The 21,920-nt window shown below is 42.4% G+C and overlaps 1 protein-coding gene across 9 annotated transcripts in view; it reads right to left on the reverse strand.

Annotated features, from left to right (window-relative positions):
* The window catches only part of stxbp5l (syntaxin binding protein 5L), a 123,014-nt gene extending 119,535 nt beyond the window's left edge, over window positions 1–3,479 (reverse strand). For all 9 annotated transcript variants that reach the window (XM_035175424.2, XM_035175422.2, XM_035175421.2 and 6 more), the window contains exon 1: window positions 2,412–3,479. In XM_035175424.2, the coding sequence (XP_035031315.1) occupies window positions 2,412–2,579 (168 nt within the window). In that variant the 5' untranslated portion in view covers window positions 2,580–3,479. The remainder of the gene's footprint in view (window positions 1–2,411) is intronic.
* Window positions 3,480–21,920: the final 18,441 nt, after the last annotated feature.

The following is a 21,920-nucleotide window of genomic DNA, read 5'->3' on the forward strand; positions in this document are numbered from 1 at the left end:
GTGAACATTTTATGATGCATTATGGTAAATAAGTAGAATTTGCTTGTTGATAGCGTAAGGAAACAGGCTGTTTGTAGTGTATAAGCCTGAACTATTGTAAGTGCTTTCAGAAAAGGCATGTCAGTGAATATAAAGCTTGTACCTTCATTCTGTCTTCCTCCCAACTTTACTTGAATTGTATCACTGATGCAACATGGTCAGGACTACACTGACGGAGCTGCATAATGTAGTAGGGTATATGATTTGTAAACGCTTTGTTTTCACACAACTCAATATGTGTACAATAAAATAACAGCAATATAAGGGTTGGGGATAATTCTCATCCCTCCTGCTGTAAACTTGAGATGAATTAATTCAATTGCTATCCAACAGATGCAACTTGATCTCTCGCCCTTTTTCTACTTCCTCAGTCTGAGAGAGATTTCATCATTTTCACTTTGCTATTGTGGTTAGGGCGTTTTGCTTTGAGCTGTGAGCACAAAAAATCCTGTATAATCCAAACAAAATGAGCTGTTGTATCTTCCCACAGGACAGAAGTCGTGGCTAACTTCAAAAAGTTATCCCAGATGCCAAACACACAAATGTACATCTCCCATTGGACAGTGTGTCTAATTGAAAAAGTATTTGCGGCACTGAATGAAAATGGCAAATTCAGATGATTGTACTGTATTTGTCTCCGTCAAGTTTATTTGTGATAAAATAAAATGTGATCTCTTTGTGCTCTGAATGAAGTTAGAGGCTGTGCATTTGGTTTACTTTCAGGAAATACTCAGATTCATGCTCACCCAGACGTGTGGTGCAGCTTTATTGTCTCTTCCTCCCTCTCCCTCTGTGACTGTCTCTCACTTCCTTTCACACACACAAACACAGCCACACAAAGGCTGACATACAACCTGCACCTGCACAAACTCAAATAAAAAAAAAGAAACTGAGGAGACGTGGTGACGGTGGGATGCAGGGCACATTTGCACATTCATGGCTTTTTCTAAAACAACCGTGCTTTAAGCCACTCACTGAGGAGGAGTGGCTTCCTGCATGGGACCAGGCAATCATGCTGTTCTTTTTCCAGCACTTTCTCCTCCCTGCCCTGCCTGTCTGCTGAGGGAGCTCTGCAGCATCCTTTTCAGCTTGTGAATCAACCTCCTTCCTCCTCACTCCCCTCCTCCCCCAGCTCCTCCATACAGAAATATACACACACACACACACACACACACACACACACACACACACACACACACACACACACACACACACACACACACACACACACACACACACACACACACACACACACTCCACCAGTATCACTCAGCCCAATAATGAATCAGCTCCAACAAACAACCCACTTTCTCTTTGGTTTCTTAATGAATTATTCACGGACATATCCAAAATTTAACCCCCCGTTTCTTTAAGGGCGAGGAATAATCGCTGCAGTCAGCTCCAAAAATTGCATCCAGGAAAGGGCTGCAATGGGCGGCAGAGGCTGCTATAAATACTCCCACCACCCTGCACCCCCACCCTCCCCCTTCTCTCTCTCTCTCTCTCTCTCTCTCTCCCTTCTTCTCAGTGAAAAAGCACATCAGCTAGGACAGTATACTGCAGGGTCCCTCCGCTGGCTCTTGCTGTGCACTTTTTTTTTTTTTTCATAATGCAAGGGAGGGACACCAGTTATGTCATCGCTCCTACACTATCTGTGTCGGCTTGCTGATGCAACGAGGAGGAGGAGGAGGCTGCTATTCATTGACTTCCTTTGGATTGTTTGTATCACATGTGTGTGAGGCTGCTGCAGCCCTGATGACGGGGCACATACACTGTAGCTATATACTGACTGCACATACTGGTGGAAGTGGACAGCCAAAAACTGCACATGCACACACACACACACACACAGACACACACACTCACACACATGCACACACACACACACACACAAGCACGGCCAGCTTCACCAGCTGTGCACACATGTCCGTGGGGGAAAGAGCTTTATGTAGATGAACAACGGGTGACGAATGGAATAACTGCAGTTCTTTACAGTTAAGGCCCTAAAACAAACAAAAAAACTGAAACTAAGACTGACAGGAATAGAATATAATCCTGTGTTTAACTGTGTTTTCTGCTATTTGGAAAATGATTCGTTTTGATTCCCAGTAGGAGGAGCGAAAATGAGGAGCTGTCCATGGTGCTGAACTTTCAATGTAAACAGAGAACAGCAGGCCACCAAATCTACCGCATCAGCAGCCGAACTCACTCCACATTCAACTTTTATGACCTCCTTCTCCTTCTCCAGAAGCACCTGCAGACACAATTCTATGCACAAGCTCTATACATGTGGAAAAAAATCGATGTGGTAAAGTCAAAATAAAAGGTGTTGCATTCTGTCTATATCCTGAAACTGCTCTTTATGTACCCACCTTGCACAGCTGAAAGTTTTCCGACACTAGCGTCTCCTGCACGTCGATCTCCTTAGGTGTCGGCGCCGAGGTGGGAGTCCCCGCCGCGCTGCCGCACGATGGGGACCCGATAGTCCCCCCCGGAGAGGAGGTGGTCAAGCCGTCCAGCACCTTCCGAAACTTCTTCATTTTCTTTTATATTGCCTGTATGTCACGTTTTGGGTTGATCGGAGGGGGAATCAAGACCACTCTGCTTCTTCCTTTGTTTCCCACAGAGTTCCCTGTCTCCTCTCGGATGCAAACTGGATTAGGCAGCTGTGTAAATAAAGCAAAAAGGAAAACGTCGCCTCCCGCAGCAGTAGCAGGGTAGAAGGACCACCCTCTATCTCTCTCTTAGGTGCGTTTCAAAAAGTCACACAGGCACCTCATCTTGCTCTCTGAAAAATGAATGCGTCTGATCCACTCTGATCTCCGGGATTACAGCCAATGTTGCGGATGCAGGTCGCCTATCTCATCTCCGAGCACGCACTGACGGCTACTGAGACCGTTCAACTTCATCTTTCGTCTGCATCCTGGAGCAGCCTGACATCCAAACCTGGGCTCCGAGGAAAACCCCACACCGCAACACAACCGAGGGACCGAGCAGACTGAAGTGTACGGATGAGAAACGAGAGAGAAAGAGAAAATAGTAAGAGAAAAAACAAACTTGGGAGGAGGTCAATCCACTCCCTCCCCTCCGAAAAAAGTACTTTCACTGCGCCGTCGTTGCCTGAAACAGGAAGAGCATGGGAGACGCATAGGCAATGCGGTCCACGGTCGGGCCGAGAAAACGCTGGGAGTCTTCGGGCACTGAGGAGGAGAGGAAAAGGGGGGATGAAAGGAAGAGACGCGGCTCGATGCGTTGACGGTGAGAGCTGGAGGTGAATCTACGGATCGAAGTGAGTCGGGTCTTCTTCTTCATGCACTGTCCAGATGTGTGGCCAGATCTGCCCCCTGTCCAGATGTGTGGCCTCCCTGCAGCCCAGAGCCACGAGCAGGAGACGAGAGCTGTCCGCGGTGCTGAAAAACCATCAACCAGCAAGCCACGCCCCCCAACCACTACACCTCTCTCTCTCTCTCTCTCTCTCTCTCTCTCTCTCTCTCTCTCTCTCTCTCTCTCTCTCACTCACTTTCTCTTTTTTCCCCCCGCCCACCCTCACCAAGGATTGGGTGAATGGTTTTAATGAAAGAAACAGAATGATGAAGGGGGGGACATAGGAAACTGCAATATAGGAGCAGTTTACCTAACTGTTCACCATTCAAGTGCTTTTTATTTTATTTTCAAAGGCACTTTACATCATGAGGCCAAGACCATACAATAGTATTGAGAAACAAGAAAAGATCTTCTAAATCCATTCGCATCAAACAAAACTTAATATCTTTTGTTATAGAGCACTTCTCAACACATAATGAAAAGTGCTGCATAGAAAGAAAACAAATAAATGGAGGAAATATGGTAACATGGTTATAAAAATGATAATATTAATAAAAGAGATGAAAGACAAAAATTACCTGGTACCCCAAGTAAATTCAGGAAAAGGCCTTTTAAAAAAAGAACATTTTTAGCCAAGACTTAAACAAAGACAACATCTAAGTCAACCTTATTTCCTCACCATTATTTTCCTCATTCCAGAGCCTAGGGGCCCTGATGGCAAACGCTTTGTCCACATCTAATTTTCAGCCTTTAGATTCAGGAAGTGACAGCAGACCTTTGCCTGAAGATCACAAGGTGCAGAGAAGTAAATAAGGAATCAAAACATCAGAGATTAAGCCGGGGCCCGGCCATGAGGAGCCATACAAGTAATCAATATAATCTTTAAATCAATTCCAAAACAAACTGGGAGCAAATGTAAAAATGATAAAATGGGTGTGATGTGATGATATATCTTAGTTCTAGTTAAAAGCCAATCTCATACTGACTGCAGTTGCTTCAGGGTTTTCTGAGTAAGACCAGAAAAAAAGGCTGTTGCAGGAATAAATGTGTGAGGTAATAAGAACATGCATGTAAAGAGATATCTGAGAGGAGAATCAAAAACAGAAAGTTGCATTGTGCTGATTTACACCTAACCTAAAGTGCTGTGTTGTGGTTTCTGTTAACTGGATCCATTTAGCTGTTAACTGCCTGCCAGTTTGTTAGAAAATCTCCATCAACAGGATTGACTGAGATAATGTCCATGCATCGATATAACAGTTAGTGAAAAAACAAGATGTAGATTGCAAAGAGAAATGTTATGTATCATCTCTCTTTACTGGATTTTTACTACTACACATTTTTACTGGATGTGTAGCTTTGTTCACAGGCCCTGTTTCTATCGGTCTGAAACTCAACCTGAGCTACACAACACTCACAGCTTGTGTGGAGAAATACGATGGAAATGATTGACTTGCACCAAAGAAATTATAAACATAGACAATTGATCAAGTAGACAACTGAACAAATGAGAAAAGGAACACACAGTGTGAGGCTTTGCTGCCAGTTCTGTGTACATGTTCAATGACAAAGAGAATTCCTGTGTGGTTCTTAAAATGTCTTGTTATAATTGCTGGTTTCAGCCATGTCATACTTTGCAAGTAATTCTTCACAATACATCAGAGAAAACATGGTTTTAGTCCATTAACCGACAAGAAAATACACTTTACATGACCACAAACCATTTTGCAAAGCCTACCATAAGTGTTTGGATAGCTTTACCTTCCAGGCAGCCATTGGTTTCTCTTCATTTCAGAACAAACTACCAGTTTATTCATTTAATAATTGTCGAAGTAAAATTATTTTGAGGGGGGCTTCAGGTGCCAATAAAGGCCGTTTTGGCAGCCGAGAGGGTGAGCAACCAAAGAGCAATATTGCACAATGTTGTCAGAAAATAAAACACAAAAAAATAGATGGGCATATTGTGAATCTCGGCCTTTACTCACCCAGAAGACTCGGAAGTCAGAGGATCCCTGAAAGCACTAAGTAGAAGCTTATGAGAATAATGGAGTTTTCACTAAACTCTCTTGACTGTAAAAACAATGTCAGAATCCAACAGATGAAAAAAATATTCTGAGCATTAGAATATTCATCACAGGCTCTTCTGAGAAATGTTAACTATAATCACCTTATTTGAATGTTCAGTACCAGTGATATTGCATAAGCACTTACATCACCAGCCTGTGCCCCCCCAGTGAGACTTGATGTTAGGGAGTCAGAGCACGGCACACATGGTCGGTCTGTACTATTCTCTAATCTAGATCTGTAAAACGGGTCGGGTCTTCCTCTCATCATCGGTTAAGTTGTTCTGCCTTTCAAAAATTAGAATAAAACATTTTAAAAGGACTTTAACAGATCTGTACCTATGGTGAGAGACTTTTCATAGTATTTGAATTACAGTACAAAGATCCCTTACAAGATTTTCTTTGTAGCACCTCAAGGGAACAACATGGGACCTGCATAGGTAATGCACAGCTGCAAAGCACTGTGTGGGGGGGGCCTTTAAACTTTCTTTCAGAACATGGCAAATTGGATGAAACTCACATCTGAGGCTCGTCACGACTCCATCGAGACCAAGTCATGCAGTTTTTAGACAAAGTTAAACCAATGTGCTGAAAGACTCATACTGGGCAAGTACAGCAGAAGCAAAGAATAAATGTGAAACCAGAACAAATGAACTGTGTTCACACAGGGGGTTTAAAATGTGTTGAAGAGAAGTGCTCATGTCGTGAAGCAAGACTTTGATGATTTAATTTTATTAGTGGAATGAGTATCTTAATATGAAGTGTGTGTGTGTGAAGTGTAGAAGACAAATCTTTGTTTTAAATGCATTATCAAAGGCCAAACCATTGACTGTATAAAAAATATGGACAAAATGTCCCCACTTCCTCCTACTATCAGAAAATGAAGCCCAATATCCTGGATATAAACGTTGCCATCTTGAGCCTTTAGAGGCGGAGTCTGTGCATGTGATGGAGAGATGAAGCCACAGGATTGAGCTCCAGCTGATACATCCCCTTCAAAAACCATTCAATGACCTTACACCCTATTTTAATAGCTTCAAATAGGTAATTAACTCTTAAACATACGTCAGTGTAATAAGAACTACTTACCTTTATGACCTATACTGAAGCCAGTCACCAGGTGGCAGTTCAAACACTTTGTCTTCACTTTGGTCATGCCATCCATCTTTATATAGTCAAACTAACAAAGGGAAGCAGAAAACACTCCTGGGGAAGATCAGTGTGATAATGGCATTGTCATTGTGAGAATGTTAGCATGGCGGTGGTAGACTTAATCTTGTTTATCTTTAGTTCGATACCTACCTTTGTTTAGCAATTAGCAAAGTTATCCTCGGAAAAAGCTCAGCTGAAAACTGTACAGAAAAAACTGCAGTAAACAGAGCTGCAATTCTGCATATTGATTGTGGATCTCACTGCTATGACAATTAATATAATTGTCATATTTATAACCTTTGCAGTAACATAAATGGAGAATCAGAAGCAACGTGTGTCCTTGCAATTCACTATGACCATTATCATTATTGCACAGGAGCTATAGAGAAATGAAATAAAGCTGGGAAAGAAACACACCGACCTTCGTCCGTGATGTGCAGACATTACGACTTCACTGTCCATTAGGTTTGTATCAGATGCGGTGTGTTCTGGTCAGATCCACAGTAGCCTGCAATTTTCTCAGCTGGAGGAAAGACAGGGGAAACGGCCGAAATGATCGAGAAAGTGTCTCCCGTGTCTACCCAAACACACCAGACCATTAGCTATGTTACTTGCTTCTCGAAACACAAGGACTCGACCTCGGGGGGGGATTTTCACACAGGATGTTCAACAGTGTTCCCTCAACGCCTTCGAAAGCAGCTCTATCATTACCAACATTTTAATGTTTTGTGCTGGAGACATTCAAAGACTTCGAGGTCGTGTTTCTCTTTATGTAAGGTCAGATTAATTTTTGCTGTTTTGACACCTGAGGTAATGAAGAATAGAGACAAATGCAGAGAGTGATTTTTGTATTGTGTTTTGTTCACAGACAATAATGCTGCATACAAACATGCACCCACAGAGAGCTTGTGTTTTATGTAACATATGTGGCTGTATTCAAGAAAAATATAAGAATATTTAAAGACCACTTACCCAATAAGGCCGTTTGAAGGTCAGTTCAGAGTGGGTTCCTTATCTGTTAGTTCCCCAACAGAAGAACTGCTTGTCTGCCAGTAAAACTAATTCAAGAGCTTCCCTGGTATAGAACCAAGAGCTGCTTATGTCAGGGGCTGGGGGATGGATGATTATGACCAACTCAAACTTTGGCAACACCAATGTAGCATCTAGTCTCAGCCTAATCCAAAGAAGAAGAAGAAGAAGACGCTATATGTTCAAATCGGGGAGAAAAACCCTTGGAAAGAGACAATGTATGTCAGTGTTGTTGTTGTGCTTGATACTAGCATCAGAGGTAAAGCTGAGAAATATATAGAGGTGCAGTGATGTAGTGATGCACTGGTTCTCCAGCCCATGGGAAGATTCACAAGTTGAACCTTCTCTGAATCGGCACAAGCACCAGCATGTCTGTGGTGTGTGGAAAGAGGGTAAATGGTAATTATAACTCACCACTGATTGAGAATAAACGGCAAAATTGCACAATGGCTCCACGCTTGACCTCTGTATCATGGGAATACTGACCTGGTGTTCAGTCAGCCTCGTCTCACAGATGATTTGCTGAGGATTATTAATTTTTTAAGGACAGATGTAATTAAAAACCCGTCCAAACTGAGCTCGGAATGAATTCAGTTCGTAATGAATTTATGCAAATGTTCATGTGTGTGCCTGCGCAGACACACACACACACACACATGTATCAAGGCCCAGTGCATTAAAGCAACTTCATCAAAAGACGGGTTTCCATGTTCAGTGTACAAAAAAGCCAAACCAGCTTTTCAGCTTGGTAACGACTCACTCTAAATGATTTTAAGATAGTTAAATCTTTAAAACTTCTATAGGCCTATCATATAAACAAGTGTAATATAGAAGGTGTTTGATAATGAAGTTAAAGCATCTGAGGGGGATGCGTACCCTGGATACTGTTGCATGTTGCCTCATTGTAGAGCCTCTTTGCTCTCTGCCATCAGTCACAGTGAGAGAGAGTTAAAACATTCATAACATTTTTCCAATCCGCTGCAGGCCGGCATATTTTAGCATAAACTCTGTATATATCACTTTCACAGTGTCCGTTCACGGGACGAGCAGCTCGACTGGACACTGCTCTGTACAGTCTGCTTTGTATACAAACACAAAGACACAAAGACACACACACACACACACACACACACACACACACACACACACACAAAACGTCAAAACAATACCCCGCTCCTGGCTACAGGGTGTGTAACGTATAATAATATCCAGTTGGTTCATTGTGCACTGTAACTGAAAAGTGATGCGATGTTTTTTAACCTGGTTGGAGGCACACATGAAAGACTCCCCCCCCCCCCACTGAGCTGATTAACACTGACTCAGACCACCCACCAATCTGTAAGTCACTTTGGACCACTTAATACCTGCGGTGATTTGATACGAGTGCACAGAAGCAGAGTTTAGAAGCTACAAAAAAAGTTGTTTTTAATCAATTTCTAATTAATAATTCATTCCTGTCTGTTGGACCACTGGTAATTGAGTCAAGGTGGAGGAAGTGAAGGCCTGAGAGGCGGGGCCGATCCTACAGGGGCTGGTCATTTCCATATAAATGAGCCGATAAAAGCATGCCCCCGATTTTCAAGATTCATTATTGACCAAAAGACGAAGACAACTAATGACTTCTTTCCTTTTTCTCTTAGGGTCAAGATTTATTCATTAGTTCAAAACTGATGAAACCATGTCTGGTATTAAAAACTTTAAGACTTTAAAGACACTTTAACACTATTGAGGAAATGGTCACATGTATTTTAAAATGAATGTATTAAATATTCAATGATCTGATATTGTGCTGGGAAATAAATGTGTTTCACTGGTACTGTGTTGTAGTGTGTTACTGGTATTGACTGACAGATCCATACCTGAGCCTCAATTTGTTGGAGCTCTCCCTGGAGAATAAAGGGGGGGGGGTCACCTCTATGAGACTCTGAGTTGCTGAGGGGAAGGCTCTGGCTCTGCCTCCTGTGCTCGTCACAGATTAGTTTTAACAAACATGTTTGAGCATATCTGCTTGGTGCTAGAACATAAAAGGTCACAGTTTGTGGTTCTTTCATAGAGAGACAGAGCTGTCACCTGATCACCACCTGGTAGAGGACCCTAAGACACTTCTTCAACTTCCACCCGTTCCTCAATGCATCCCGTGGGAGTTTGGTGATAAAGGTTCAGAGCCATCTTCTGCTACAGAGGCAAGGGAGGGGCTGTGGTCAGAACATTATTGTTGTCTTCCCCCTTGAAAATTGCAACTGAGTGTGAAGTGGGCCAGGATGAGTCGCAAGTCCAGGGTTGAGGTTCAATCAGTGTTGATCTCAACCTTTGGGTTGGAGGAGAGTTGCTGCACCAAGTGTATAATAAGTATATCGGGGTCTTTTTGACTAATGAGGCTGGGATGAACAGGGAGATTGACTGGCAGATTTCTGCCACAGCAGCAGGGATGTGAAAGTTGCACCGGATCAACATGGCGAGAGGGAGCTGAGCCTAAGATCTGTGTTCCAACCCTCATCTATTGGGAATGAGCTTTGGGAAGTGACAAAACAGATACATGATGTAGCTGTAAATAGTTTCCTCTGCAGGGTGTCTGTGCTCGGCCTCAGGGTGAGGAGCCCGGACATCTGGAAGGATTCAGAGTGGAGCTGCAGTGGTCAGTGTATAAAATGATCAAATAAAATTCATTTCATGGATGAGAACTGAAGTTCTGAGACCCTGGTTTCCAGCATATCCCATCCACTACCTTTTCTGTGGTGGAAAACAAAGTCCTATTAAAAGGATTGGAATTAAAAAAGTAAGTTAAAATATTACAGAAACGTATTCAGAAGACATGATATTGAAATAGAGGATCATTATTTTGAACTGTTCACTGTAAATTATTAGTTTGTTAAAAGAAATAATACAATTGTGGTTGACTTTTATTATTTGGAAAGTGTTTTTTTCTGATGAATTCTCTTGACATAAAATAATTTGAAAGTCTTTTGTGATTTGATTATACTCCACGCTGGGATGTCACAATAACTCATTGATGTATTGATACTTGTGCTTATACGTACTTTCGTTATAAATACAGAGTCATAAAACAGAGTCAGATATGCTATTAGCTGAAAATGTCATCCATTCTTTCACATTTAACAGAAATAAAAAGCCAGACAGCATAAGAGCGAGGACAAAGAGGGACACGATCCATCGATCTGTCCAGCTTCTCTGTCTTCGTCTGCTGTGGAACATCCCCGCTGTGCTCATCTAATCCTGCTGGGCGGCACTATCTGCACAATACGATGTGAAAACCGACATTAATGCCTTTTCATGGTAATGTTTTCCTTTTAGGCACTTTCTGGGCTTTACGAACTTTCTGACAGAAAACCAGATATCATCCAAAATACAATATCCTGCTTTGACTTTTCAGAAGTCGAAAACAGACTAAATCCACTCAAAGGGAGTTTTTTTCCCCACTGGCTGACAATGATGTCAAAGAGAAAAAGCACCAAAAGCAATGGATTTTTTTTTCTTTTGCAGATGTAATGGAAATGTTGTACTTGGTGTATGTGATGCAACATGAAGATTGACCAGTTGTTTATCTAAAAGGGAAACTGTAGGTTTACGACTCCAGGGTCTTCCACACTGATAAGCAGGACGATAATAAAATACTTTACCATACCCATGGGAGGGGCCCTGTGGGTTATAGGAACACAGAGCTCCCTTCTGTCCTTTGTTAATTCGTGCATGTCATTCAGGTGATTGTACTGTGAGTCCATCTGCAGATGCTGATACTGAATTGATTGACTGGTTGGATTGGTTAGTGAATGAATGGTTGATTTCGGACACAGCCAAGGAAAGTGGCTTCAAATGAAAACAGGAAATAAAGAGAGTCTTTTTTTTTTTAAGTTGCAAACACAAAGTTCAACAAGTGAATCACGACATCCTCCTCTCATCATTTGCCTCGAAAAAATATATCCAGTAAGTCACATTTTGGGTTAAAGATTGGATTTCTACAGCTGTGACCTTGACTGTATCACCACAAACAGCTCACGACCTGTAGGAGCCAGTAGGGGACGGAGTGAGGAGGCAGTAGCCAGCTGTGACCTTGATCCAGTGTGAGCATCCCAGCAGATTACCTCGTCAGCTCCTCACAAATCATCCATCTTCAATCTGATCTCTTCTGACACGGAGTCGAGCAGGGGGGAAGAAAAGAAGGAGCTGGCACAGCTAAAAATGGGAAATCGTCTGGGACTGGAAGTCTGACTTTTCAACTTCCAGTATTGTATTTGTTCCTATATGTTCGGGGGTTAGCAAATGTGTGCCAGCAGCATGTGTGATACATCATGTGAGATAATGAATATGAAATGTCTGAAAATGTTCAACTATAGTATGGATATGAAAGCATTCAGCACAGGCTTATTACAGGTCAAGCACAGATTCCTTCCCATCTTCTCATTGAAAATATCACCTGATACTACGAAGGCAAGTTGAATGGTTCTACACAGTGGAAACCATTTCCTTCATTATATCAATGCCCCCTTCAATGTGTTAACTTATGTGGGTAAGTACACGCAGGTATCCAACACGAGGCCGGTGCTTATTACCGATCCTCAAGGAGAAAAACCTATTTCAAACTTACAAAGACATTTATAGCCATGCTGACACCAAGAAAAACTCAACCTTAAAACTTAACCTTTCTCAGTAATTGAGTCACATATAAAATTTTCCACAACACTAATTGCAAAAAGGTAATTTCTTACTTTCTGCATAATGCTGTGGTAGTAAGAATCCTGCACAGGTCTATTTTTGTAAACCCACACCTGCTTGTACTCGCAAAGCTCTGTACCGGACCCTTACCCACAACTATCTCCAACCCAAATCTGGATCCCCCCGGAGCCCTTAACATATGACCCGACTCGCTACTCATAAGTAAACACACAGGCAACACACACAGTCACTCAAAAAAAAAACTTTACTTCCCAACAACTGGCCGTCTGTATTTATTACATTTTCACCCATGGTCATACCAATGAATTTATACCAATAGGTTTTTAACCCATATTTTGTGGGTCCTCGTGGGAACCCAACCCTGTTCAGGACTCCAGTGGCAGATGCTCATTTATCTTTCGTCCACGTGACACATCTTTACCTTTCAGAAAAAACAATGACAGAATCGTATTGATGTTCACAAGTCAATAACTGAATGATTTGTGTTGACCTCCACTGATCAATGGGGACAGAACAGAACATCAGACTCTGTGGCCACAATGACTTAACACATGAGTTACATTTTACAGTGTGGGACGAGAAACCTAATTATTCTAAGAAAGCTTTTCACCACTGAGCACTAACATGCCTGAGTCTGAGGTCTCTGGCCCTTCTGGATGACAATGGGGCTCGTCAATAGCTGTCAATGTCATCAGCAGCAGGAACCTAAAGCTGTGTCGCCGGGATCTGCAGCAGCAGCAGCCATATGGACGCCTGTTGGAGCAGAATCTGTCTTCAGTCTGATCAGCGCTTGATGACAGCCGGCACCAGCACAGCCGAGAGGAGCTTTAACAGGCTGGTGACGCAGAGACACATCACAAACATCTGAGGAGTCGTACATGTAGTGATGGACCAGTGTTGTAGAATGTAGGGATACACGAGGTGCAGTAAATGTCCGTTTATTCATATGCATTTCAGATGGATTCATGCATATAAATGATGCATTTTGAGTTTCCACCAGCTCAATCAATCATCACACCATTTGATATAATCTGACTTCTAAGCGACATGATGCCATTCCTACAATATAATCATAAATTATATTTCGATCTATTTAAATGTTAGGCCATGTCAATAGTCCTAGAGCCACAAAAACACATGAGTCTTTTCGTGAAGACCCATTAATTATTCTCTGAGCAATCAACAAAAATGAAAACAAAAAAAAAGTGCCACCCTCTGTGGGATCCACTACTAAATGTAAAGGGTTCTTTCTTGACCCATACGACATCCTTCCACCAGGTTTTGTGGTAATTCGTCCAGTAGTTTGTTTAAAAAAGTAGTTCTTTAACAGAGTATTGCATATTGCTAAAGAGAAACCCCAGTAAGGTTCAATAAAAGGTCTGATTCTAAACCTTTATTTAAATTCGGGTGTGTGCTACAGGTGTCTGAACAGTTTTACACGCAGCTGCTTTTGTCTACATTTTTAAATTATGCAGGACTTGTGCTCTGTTGTTCTAGTGAGATTAAACATCAGGGGGCTCAAGTCAAACTATGATTAGAGAGAGAAAATTCGAAATATTTCAGTTTGCCAGTTATATATTATTACTATTTAATATTATTAACAATTTCTGCCTCCAAAAACCTGGTCTCAATTTGTGCATCATTGTTGAATGTCAGGTGATCTATATTAAAAAAGCTATGAAGAGGAATGATTCAGGGAAGTATATATAATTGCTGATCAAAATAAAACTCTGGATGTTCAGTAAGTAAAAGCATATCTCAATATTACTCATCGTGATTCATCCTTTAGCTGAGCACAGACAAATGGGATGAAGATGTTTTGACCGGAGAGTTGAATCCCTGGGCCGTTAAAGGGAGTAAAACAGTATCAAATCACACCGGTACAGTCTCCTTTTTATCATCAGGATGAAACCCTGGGTTAATGTGAGCACATTATAGAGATGAATAAGTCATGCGGTAATGAATAGTCGGTTTCCTGTGGGGCCTGAAAGTTTCCTTTTGCCAGGAGACGGAGACGAGGCTTTTGTTTGGTGGCATAGAAACAAGTCCCTCTGTTGGGCAACCATTGACATAATGAGGAGGTGACGTCAACGCCGTGGGCTCATGGGACGTTTCCCATAGAGCCTGGAGGCGGGTGGTGGAGGAGGTGTGAAGCCAGAGGGACATCAGACGAGAGAGTGGAGAGGGAGAGAGAAACACGCTCCAGGCAAATTATTTTATTTGTTGAAACTCCTGCATTTTCTGCAGCTGATTCTTCACACATCCTGATTCAGACTCTCAGTCCTTCTCATCCATCACATCATGGTTAATGTCAAATTTTAAAAGACATGATCTTATATAATTTCAGTCACAATTTGAATGGTGGGGTTAGAGTGCATCTGCTAGTTTTATTGTATTGTATAGAAAGTTTTGGTCAGATGATTAAAATAAAATTGGATCGTGTGACATTTCACAGCAACTTACTTTTTCCAACTTCGGTTCGACTGCATGAATAATTCAAGAAGAGTATGCAAATGCCAGTTTCCAATAATTCCAACAGTTTTGTCCGCTGATAATGCTAAGACAGGAAATCAGAAATACACAGAGACACTGGAACACTTCTGTTTGGCTTTTGGGAACCAAAGTAAATGCATGAGAAGTTAGTCAAAGGCAGCTAATGAAATGAAAGATCAACGGGCAGAACGAGCAGGTGATAACGTGAGGTGAGCAGGAGCGTCGGGGCCCGGACGACAGGCAGGAGTCAGACCGATAACAGCCTCTGGCACCAGACAATCTGGCAAACAGGTCCTGAAACCTGGCCTCTGTTCACTGCATCCTGAGAGGCTGATAACAGGAGCAGGGACTGTACCGTACCGAGTAGGTGGGGGAACGGATCAGGGGACTCAGCGAGGGCCACTAGAGGAGAGGTGGAGCATGATTCTGGAGAGTTTAAAGAACTAAAACAGAGAGAGAGTCATGCTGAAGAGAGGTGAGACGGGGCTGCTACGTGTATGATAATAATCATAGATAATTTCACCCACTGTTCAATGTATGATCAATAATTTCATCATTTAGTGACAGCATAAGGAATTATTCATACATTAGTACAACGTCTTGTTACAAGGACGAAGACTGAACTCAATCTCTCCCGATTTAAAAGGGATGTCTGGCCACTGTCGATACGTTCAAGGAGGGACACGCTGAATGAATAAAAGTCCTGCTCATGTGGAAACACGATGCACGGTGCTTTTTATTCCTCCTCTCACAATGAGCCGCGGATGCCGCCCATAACTGCAACGGTTCTGATGTACAGAGCAATAGAGCAGGACTGGAAATCACTCAGAAGCTAATCAGCCATGAGAGGACTGACTGATAGTCCCAGGTCCCTGTGGAGAGAGGAATGGTCAAAGGTCAATAGTCCATTCAAATCAACTCTCAGGGGTCCCTGGGCTTGAAGGTGGAGCTACAAACAAGAGGAGCAGAGACGCAGCTGCTTCATCAGTGCTCATCGAAAAGGCCCCTTCACATTCCTCAGGCTGCAAGGACTTGTGGGAAATCCCTAGAGACGTAAGGTGACAATATTGTCACTATTATTGCTTGTAGAATTATCTGTTGATACCTGTTTGTGTGCACACGTGATCAGGTCTGTGCAGCTATGGATTTGTCTGTGTTAGATATTTGAACATGCGTCTGTGTGTTTTAGGAAATTCTGTGTTAGGTCTAAACTTTGTGCCAAGAGCCCTTTGCTATTTGATTCTCCACTACCATAGTTTTTATATAAAGATGGACGACACGTCTCAAAAAATGAAGCCAAAACATCCCAGGTACGACGGCTGCCTTCTTACGTGCTTGGAGCCAGAGTCTGCGCGGTAATGATCGGGGATGGAGCCGCAGTGGCAAGATCCCAGGAATATATACACCCTCGACCAACTGGAGTCAGTCTCAGCTGTCAATCATGAAGTTTCACCCGTTTTTTATATTGTCAAATAAGGAATTAAAACCAAACAAAAGGCATTTTTCAGACATGAACTCCGGAAAATGTCTGCACAATGGGGTCTGGACTTTCTCTGGAAGTTGCCTCTTGCATATACGGAGTGCAGCCGGAGATTCTCCAGTCAGATGCGCTCAGGTGAGTGATGGTGTCGTATTTTATCTCATGAACCTTTGGTGTAAATTGTTCTTTTGAAAATAGTTACAAAATATCATTTATGTTAATTGAGCATTGAGATCGAAGCAATTTTCTGCTCTGTTGGTCTTATCACCATGACAACCACAGACCATGAACAACTCACTGTCACTTCATGTGATCATTTCACTTCTGCTGCAGGAGAGAGTGAGACGTGCTTTCACGACCTCTGGCTGCGCTTTCTGAAAATCTTAGTAGGAGAAGTCGACCATGAAGAATCAAGAAGAAGGCCCTTATCTGAAGTCTTGCACTTTGACATCCACAAGAGAGAACCAGGAAGCTTCTCCAGAGAGAGGAAGAAGATCCGACTCTGCAGAGAGGAGAAAGGGCCACGTCGTGAGTCCGTCCAGAGGCTGCGCTGGAGAGGCACAAAAAGCCCCTTCAGTAAGATTGCTGAGGACTTTGAAAGTCCTTCAGAGATGCCCTCAGGGAGGATGAGGATAACCCCAGATGAAGAGCTGGAAATTACAGAGGCACCTCGCACCTCTGCAGTGGATCCTGCACTGGTGGTCCGGGTCAAGAGGAGGAGATGGAACCTCTCCTATTCAAAGGTAACTTTTTATTTAGTTGTTTTCTCCTATTGAAGGAAATAGTTCACCGAAAAATGAGAATTCACTCATTATTTATTCACCACTATGCTGATAGAGGGGTGGGTGAAGTGTTTGAGTCCACAAAACACTTTAAGAGTCTGTAAACAGGTAAAAATTCATCATTTCGGACCACTCGTCGAGGATTGATGACACAAAAGTTATTGTGGAGACTGAAAACCCATGCTACCAGTGTGAACAACAGACAACCGCGACACGCAGCCTTTCCACGGCGCAACCGCAGCCAGCGTGTCCGAGCGTGACAGTTCACCTTCTGCTCTGCTCTCTCGTGTCGTCTCTCTTCATATCTTTGAGTAAAACACACATTAAATATTGTTTACCTGAAAAAATCTAGAGTCTACTGGGAAGAAGCGTCAGATGACCTTCATGTCCAGTTCACATTCTCCATCTCAATGATGTTAAACCATGTTATTTTCATGGTTTAAAGCCATATATTTATCATAAAGGGAAATATAATCATTGTGCCTTTATTAAAATAGACTCATTCCTCATCATGTATTCACTTCTAACAAAGACCTAATAAAACAATTTGCCTCGAGAAATGTAGCTATTACCCATGGTGCAACGCAGCCGTCATTTAGCCACATTAAAGTCAGTGTTAACACCAGGTGTGAAGAGGCCCGTGCACTGTGTGTCGGGCCGACGTGAGTGCACCTCCACAGCTGCATCACTGTCCCTGGCTGGTGTGGACAGAGTGTGGAGACTCTCATGAATAAATCATGTGAATAATGGTTGTTCTTTTCAGAGTGGATATGAAATGCTTCCCACAAAAGGTTAACTGCTTCTAAATACGGACAGACATTTGTCACGGTCGCAGCGATGGGAGCCGAGCACGGACAGCAGCAGCACAACCACCACTCAATTCGATGGATAATGGATCCTTCCCCTGCTGACGGACGGATGGATGGATAGACGGAAGGACGGATAGAGAGATAGATCGAGAGATGGATGGATAAAGGGATATATGGAGAGAGGGATAACAACATAGATCATTGTGGGATCTGTTGGGTTACTCTATAATTTTTAAGGTCTTGATCTTTTATGTCCCTTGAGATAATGTATATTATGATTTAGCGCTATACAAATAGAATAGATGGATAGATTAGATAGTTAGAGTTTTTAGACTGCGGCTACAGCTGATTCAGAACTTTGCAACCGGAATTCTGACCAGGACCAGAGATCACAACCTTAAAACCTTTAAAATCTCTTTAGCCTGGTTTTTGAGAGTATGGTTTATGGACATTATTTCATGGCATCTAAAATATTTAAATTACTATAATATTAGTAGGTTTTTTTGTACCATTCAATTGACTTTTGTTTATTGTTACAGCTTTTAAAATCTATTTTATGGTATTTTCATTGTCAGTAATTTTTATTTGGTTTTTCAAAGTCACGTTTGAAGCACTTTGGACAGAACTATCCTGTACAAATACAGTTTGACTGATTGATTGATTGATTGATCAGTCACAGCTACTGAAAAACCTGAAAACCTAAACTAAGATGGTGAAGATGATAAACATTAACACATAAAACATTATACTGAAACACCAGCATGTTATAAATCTTGTTTTACTCTGTTTTTAGAAATGAATGATCATTTAATCTATTAAACTATAAGAACAGAATCCAGCTGCTAAAATATGCTGTGAAAAGTATAAATGCTGTGAAATATTAATCAAATATTCAAGTGCATTGGAGCTTTTTGCAGCTGTTGCAGTTATGAATGATTATTCCCCTCCGCACTGCAGCTGCTTCCCTTGTGTCGGCCTTGGAACAGTGTGTCTTCCTCGATGCACATGGAGGTGATTCCTCCGAGCAGCAGGCTTCACCAGGAGGGTGTTAAATGTTCAGCTGACCTCGCTCGTCTCTGAAATATTTAGAGCTGCGCCGCCCTGTTGAAGTTTGCACCATTAAATGCGGTGACGTGACTGCTCTGGTAAAGTGTCTGGAAATTGGCAAACTGGTGTCTGATTGACAGACGGACAAACTGGGTCGATCGTGAGGTCATTAATCTTGGCTCATTATTGGATGAGGAGTGACAGAGACACCTCCAATCCATCAGCCCTTATGTAATCTTCCCAGGCAGAGCTCTTGAAGCATCAGTCATTCCAACCTGCCTCTGAAGAGTCTCCACTCACCCGCCCACCCAAACACACACTCACCCGCCCACCCAAACACACACCACGCACCCAAACACACACACACACACACACACACACACACACACACACACACACACACACACACACACACACACACACACACACACACACACACACACACACACACACACACACACACACACACACACACACACACTACATATAAAAACAGCTACACACCACACCCAGCGAAATCCTGACCCAGCGAAAAGCCACTCGCTCCCTGGAGGGTCAACCCTGCTAAATTATTGTCCTGAAAATTCGAATAACGTCTATTTGTGTCCGAATCAACAGGTGGAAAAATGCTGAACTAAAGACGACGACAGCAGAGGGCTGACCTGTACTGTGTCCAAACTCCAGAACCCATGTTTAAACGTATTAACCACCATCTCACTGCTGCACCTGATCTTCAAGGTCCCCCCCGATTTTTATTTTTTATTTTACAGCTTTGTGGAATCCCCACCGAGTTCTGTTCATCCTCCATGTAACCCAGCCCACCTCCCCACCCTCGGGGTTGCCTTGGCAGATCAATGGAACAGCGTGCGGTTAGCTTTTTAATTGAGCTGTCCTGAAGGGCGGGGGTTGTTTTAATGAGGCCAGGTCCTGTTTTCATCCTGACCTTTAAGACTCTGCCCTACAGGTGTCCATCCTCTAACTTAAAAGGAGTGTATGGGCTTGTCGAGCTGCCCGAGAGGTGTCCGACCAAACCAAGCCCTCCTTTTCCCCCCCCTGGTGCACACAGGGTTAGACCTTTCAGTTCCAGTTGTTGCCGTGCAGCCAAACTGCACAGATTGTTTAATGTTGAGACGACTGCAAACATTGCACTTAAACTCACATGTAAAAGATGAATAATGCAAAGTATTTAAATCCATAACTTTACAGGGGATTGTGCAGTAAATGCATGGTACAGAGGTAATAGGCCAATATTAAAACCTTCTAGTACCAATTCCCTGGAAGCTGCCTCTAATTAATCTCTGGTCTCTAGGGCAGGCAATAGTTTTGGCTCACTTGTTGGCAAACACTAATTATACATCAGGCACTACTTGCACAGCAGACACACAGCAGCAGCATTTGTTTGGAATCATGTTTTAGGCCAGTCGACAAACATTAATTACAACGTTCACTTGCTTTTTTTGTTACTATTTTGGTCACTTCATCAACTATTGAAATAAATATGCGGGTATTGAGATAGTAGAGGCTCAAACATCCCCACGGCACAACATGTCTGCTATTTGGAACAATACAACAAACAATACATATTTATGCACATTTGGGTATTCCTGTGAAGCCCCTTTTCCACTGGTCAACAAACAACCACTAACATCTGGCTGTAGTCTGCAATGGGAATGGATTCCATCAGCACTCACTCTCAGGCCAGGATGGGCAGCGATGGAGATGTAACACCGTATTTTCAAACGTCCGATTTGTGTGAATGCACAAGACAAGTAGACGTGCAGTCATTTTAACAGACAGTGTATCGGTTTTCTTTCAGTGAAACCCTCCGTGTTTGCCTCATATTAGTATCTTGGATCGTTGTCAATATTGCTGCGTCTAGCAGATGATTGCAGTGTAAAGGGTGGGCTATAGATTTTTTACATTCCTCAAATACCATATTTCACATATTGGCAACTTTTATACCCGTTTATTCAGCTTTGATTCTTAAATTATTTGGACTAGATTGCAGCATAATACTAACACACCTTCCCGATGGCAGGGACTTGTGTTGCATTTTGCTTGAAGAGAAAACAGGAGGAGAGGTTTGACTTGAGTGAGCAACATTCAACGTTTCATTTGAAAAGGAGGATGCTCTGTAAATGCCAGACCCACGTCAATATTCACACCTCTGCTTTGAGGGGAAATTGCTCCCATTATGAGCATGTGACCCGGGTGCCAGAGGTTACCATGGTTACATTAAAACAGTCTTTATTTAAGAGAAACACTCAGGAATAGAGGGAGTGTGTTCTCCTCAATAAATGATCATCTCCTAGATGTGACCCAGAGGAACAGGGGAGGTCTGAGTGCGAAGATTCGACCGTGGGGAAAGAAATAATGTGGAATACGTGTTAGTTTCTGCCTATTAATATGGGATGCTCTTCCATTCCTGAGCAAATGTGGATATACATTTGTAGTAAGGGGTATTATGTAGGTGTAGTAAATTTACCAATTACCGCTTTAGCTTTTAAAGGGGGTGTTTAATAGCATTACATTATTTGAAGTTCCTGAGAGATTCTAGCAGTTCCCAACTGTCCACCTATGGATTGTGATTGAAAGACAAAATCCACTGTTATGTCACATAAAAGAAAAGTAATGGTTGTAATACTTACCAGAGGGAGACGTCCTGCTGTAATCTTTGTTGCAGAAGATGTTCATTGTGACTACTCTCATATCCAGGATGAGATTTGGAGTCAAACATTCATGGATGAACTAAAAAAAGTTGCCCTTTTTTGTTCAAGTATGTTACATTACTTTTAGCTTGTGCTCATAATTTCCACACTGGAAAGAAGACGAGGCGTGTTCACCGACGCTGGGTGCAGCCAATCAGAAGAAGGTGGGTTTTCAAAGGAGGTCTGAGTTAATATTGAGGGGCAGCATAACAAACAGTGTGAGATTCAAAAAAAGCAAACTGTGAATCACGCAGAGGCGCTCCAGAATAAAATTACAGAGATGGAAATCTTTGTTGCAGAGGATG

The sequence above is a fragment of the Hippoglossus stenolepis genome, chromosome 13, assembly GCF_022539355.2.
Source record: "Hippoglossus stenolepis isolate QCI-W04-F060 chromosome 13, HSTE1.2, whole genome shotgun sequence".
In the NCBI taxonomy this organism is placed as follows: Eukaryota; Metazoa; Chordata; class Actinopteri; order Pleuronectiformes; family Pleuronectidae; genus Hippoglossus; species Hippoglossus stenolepis.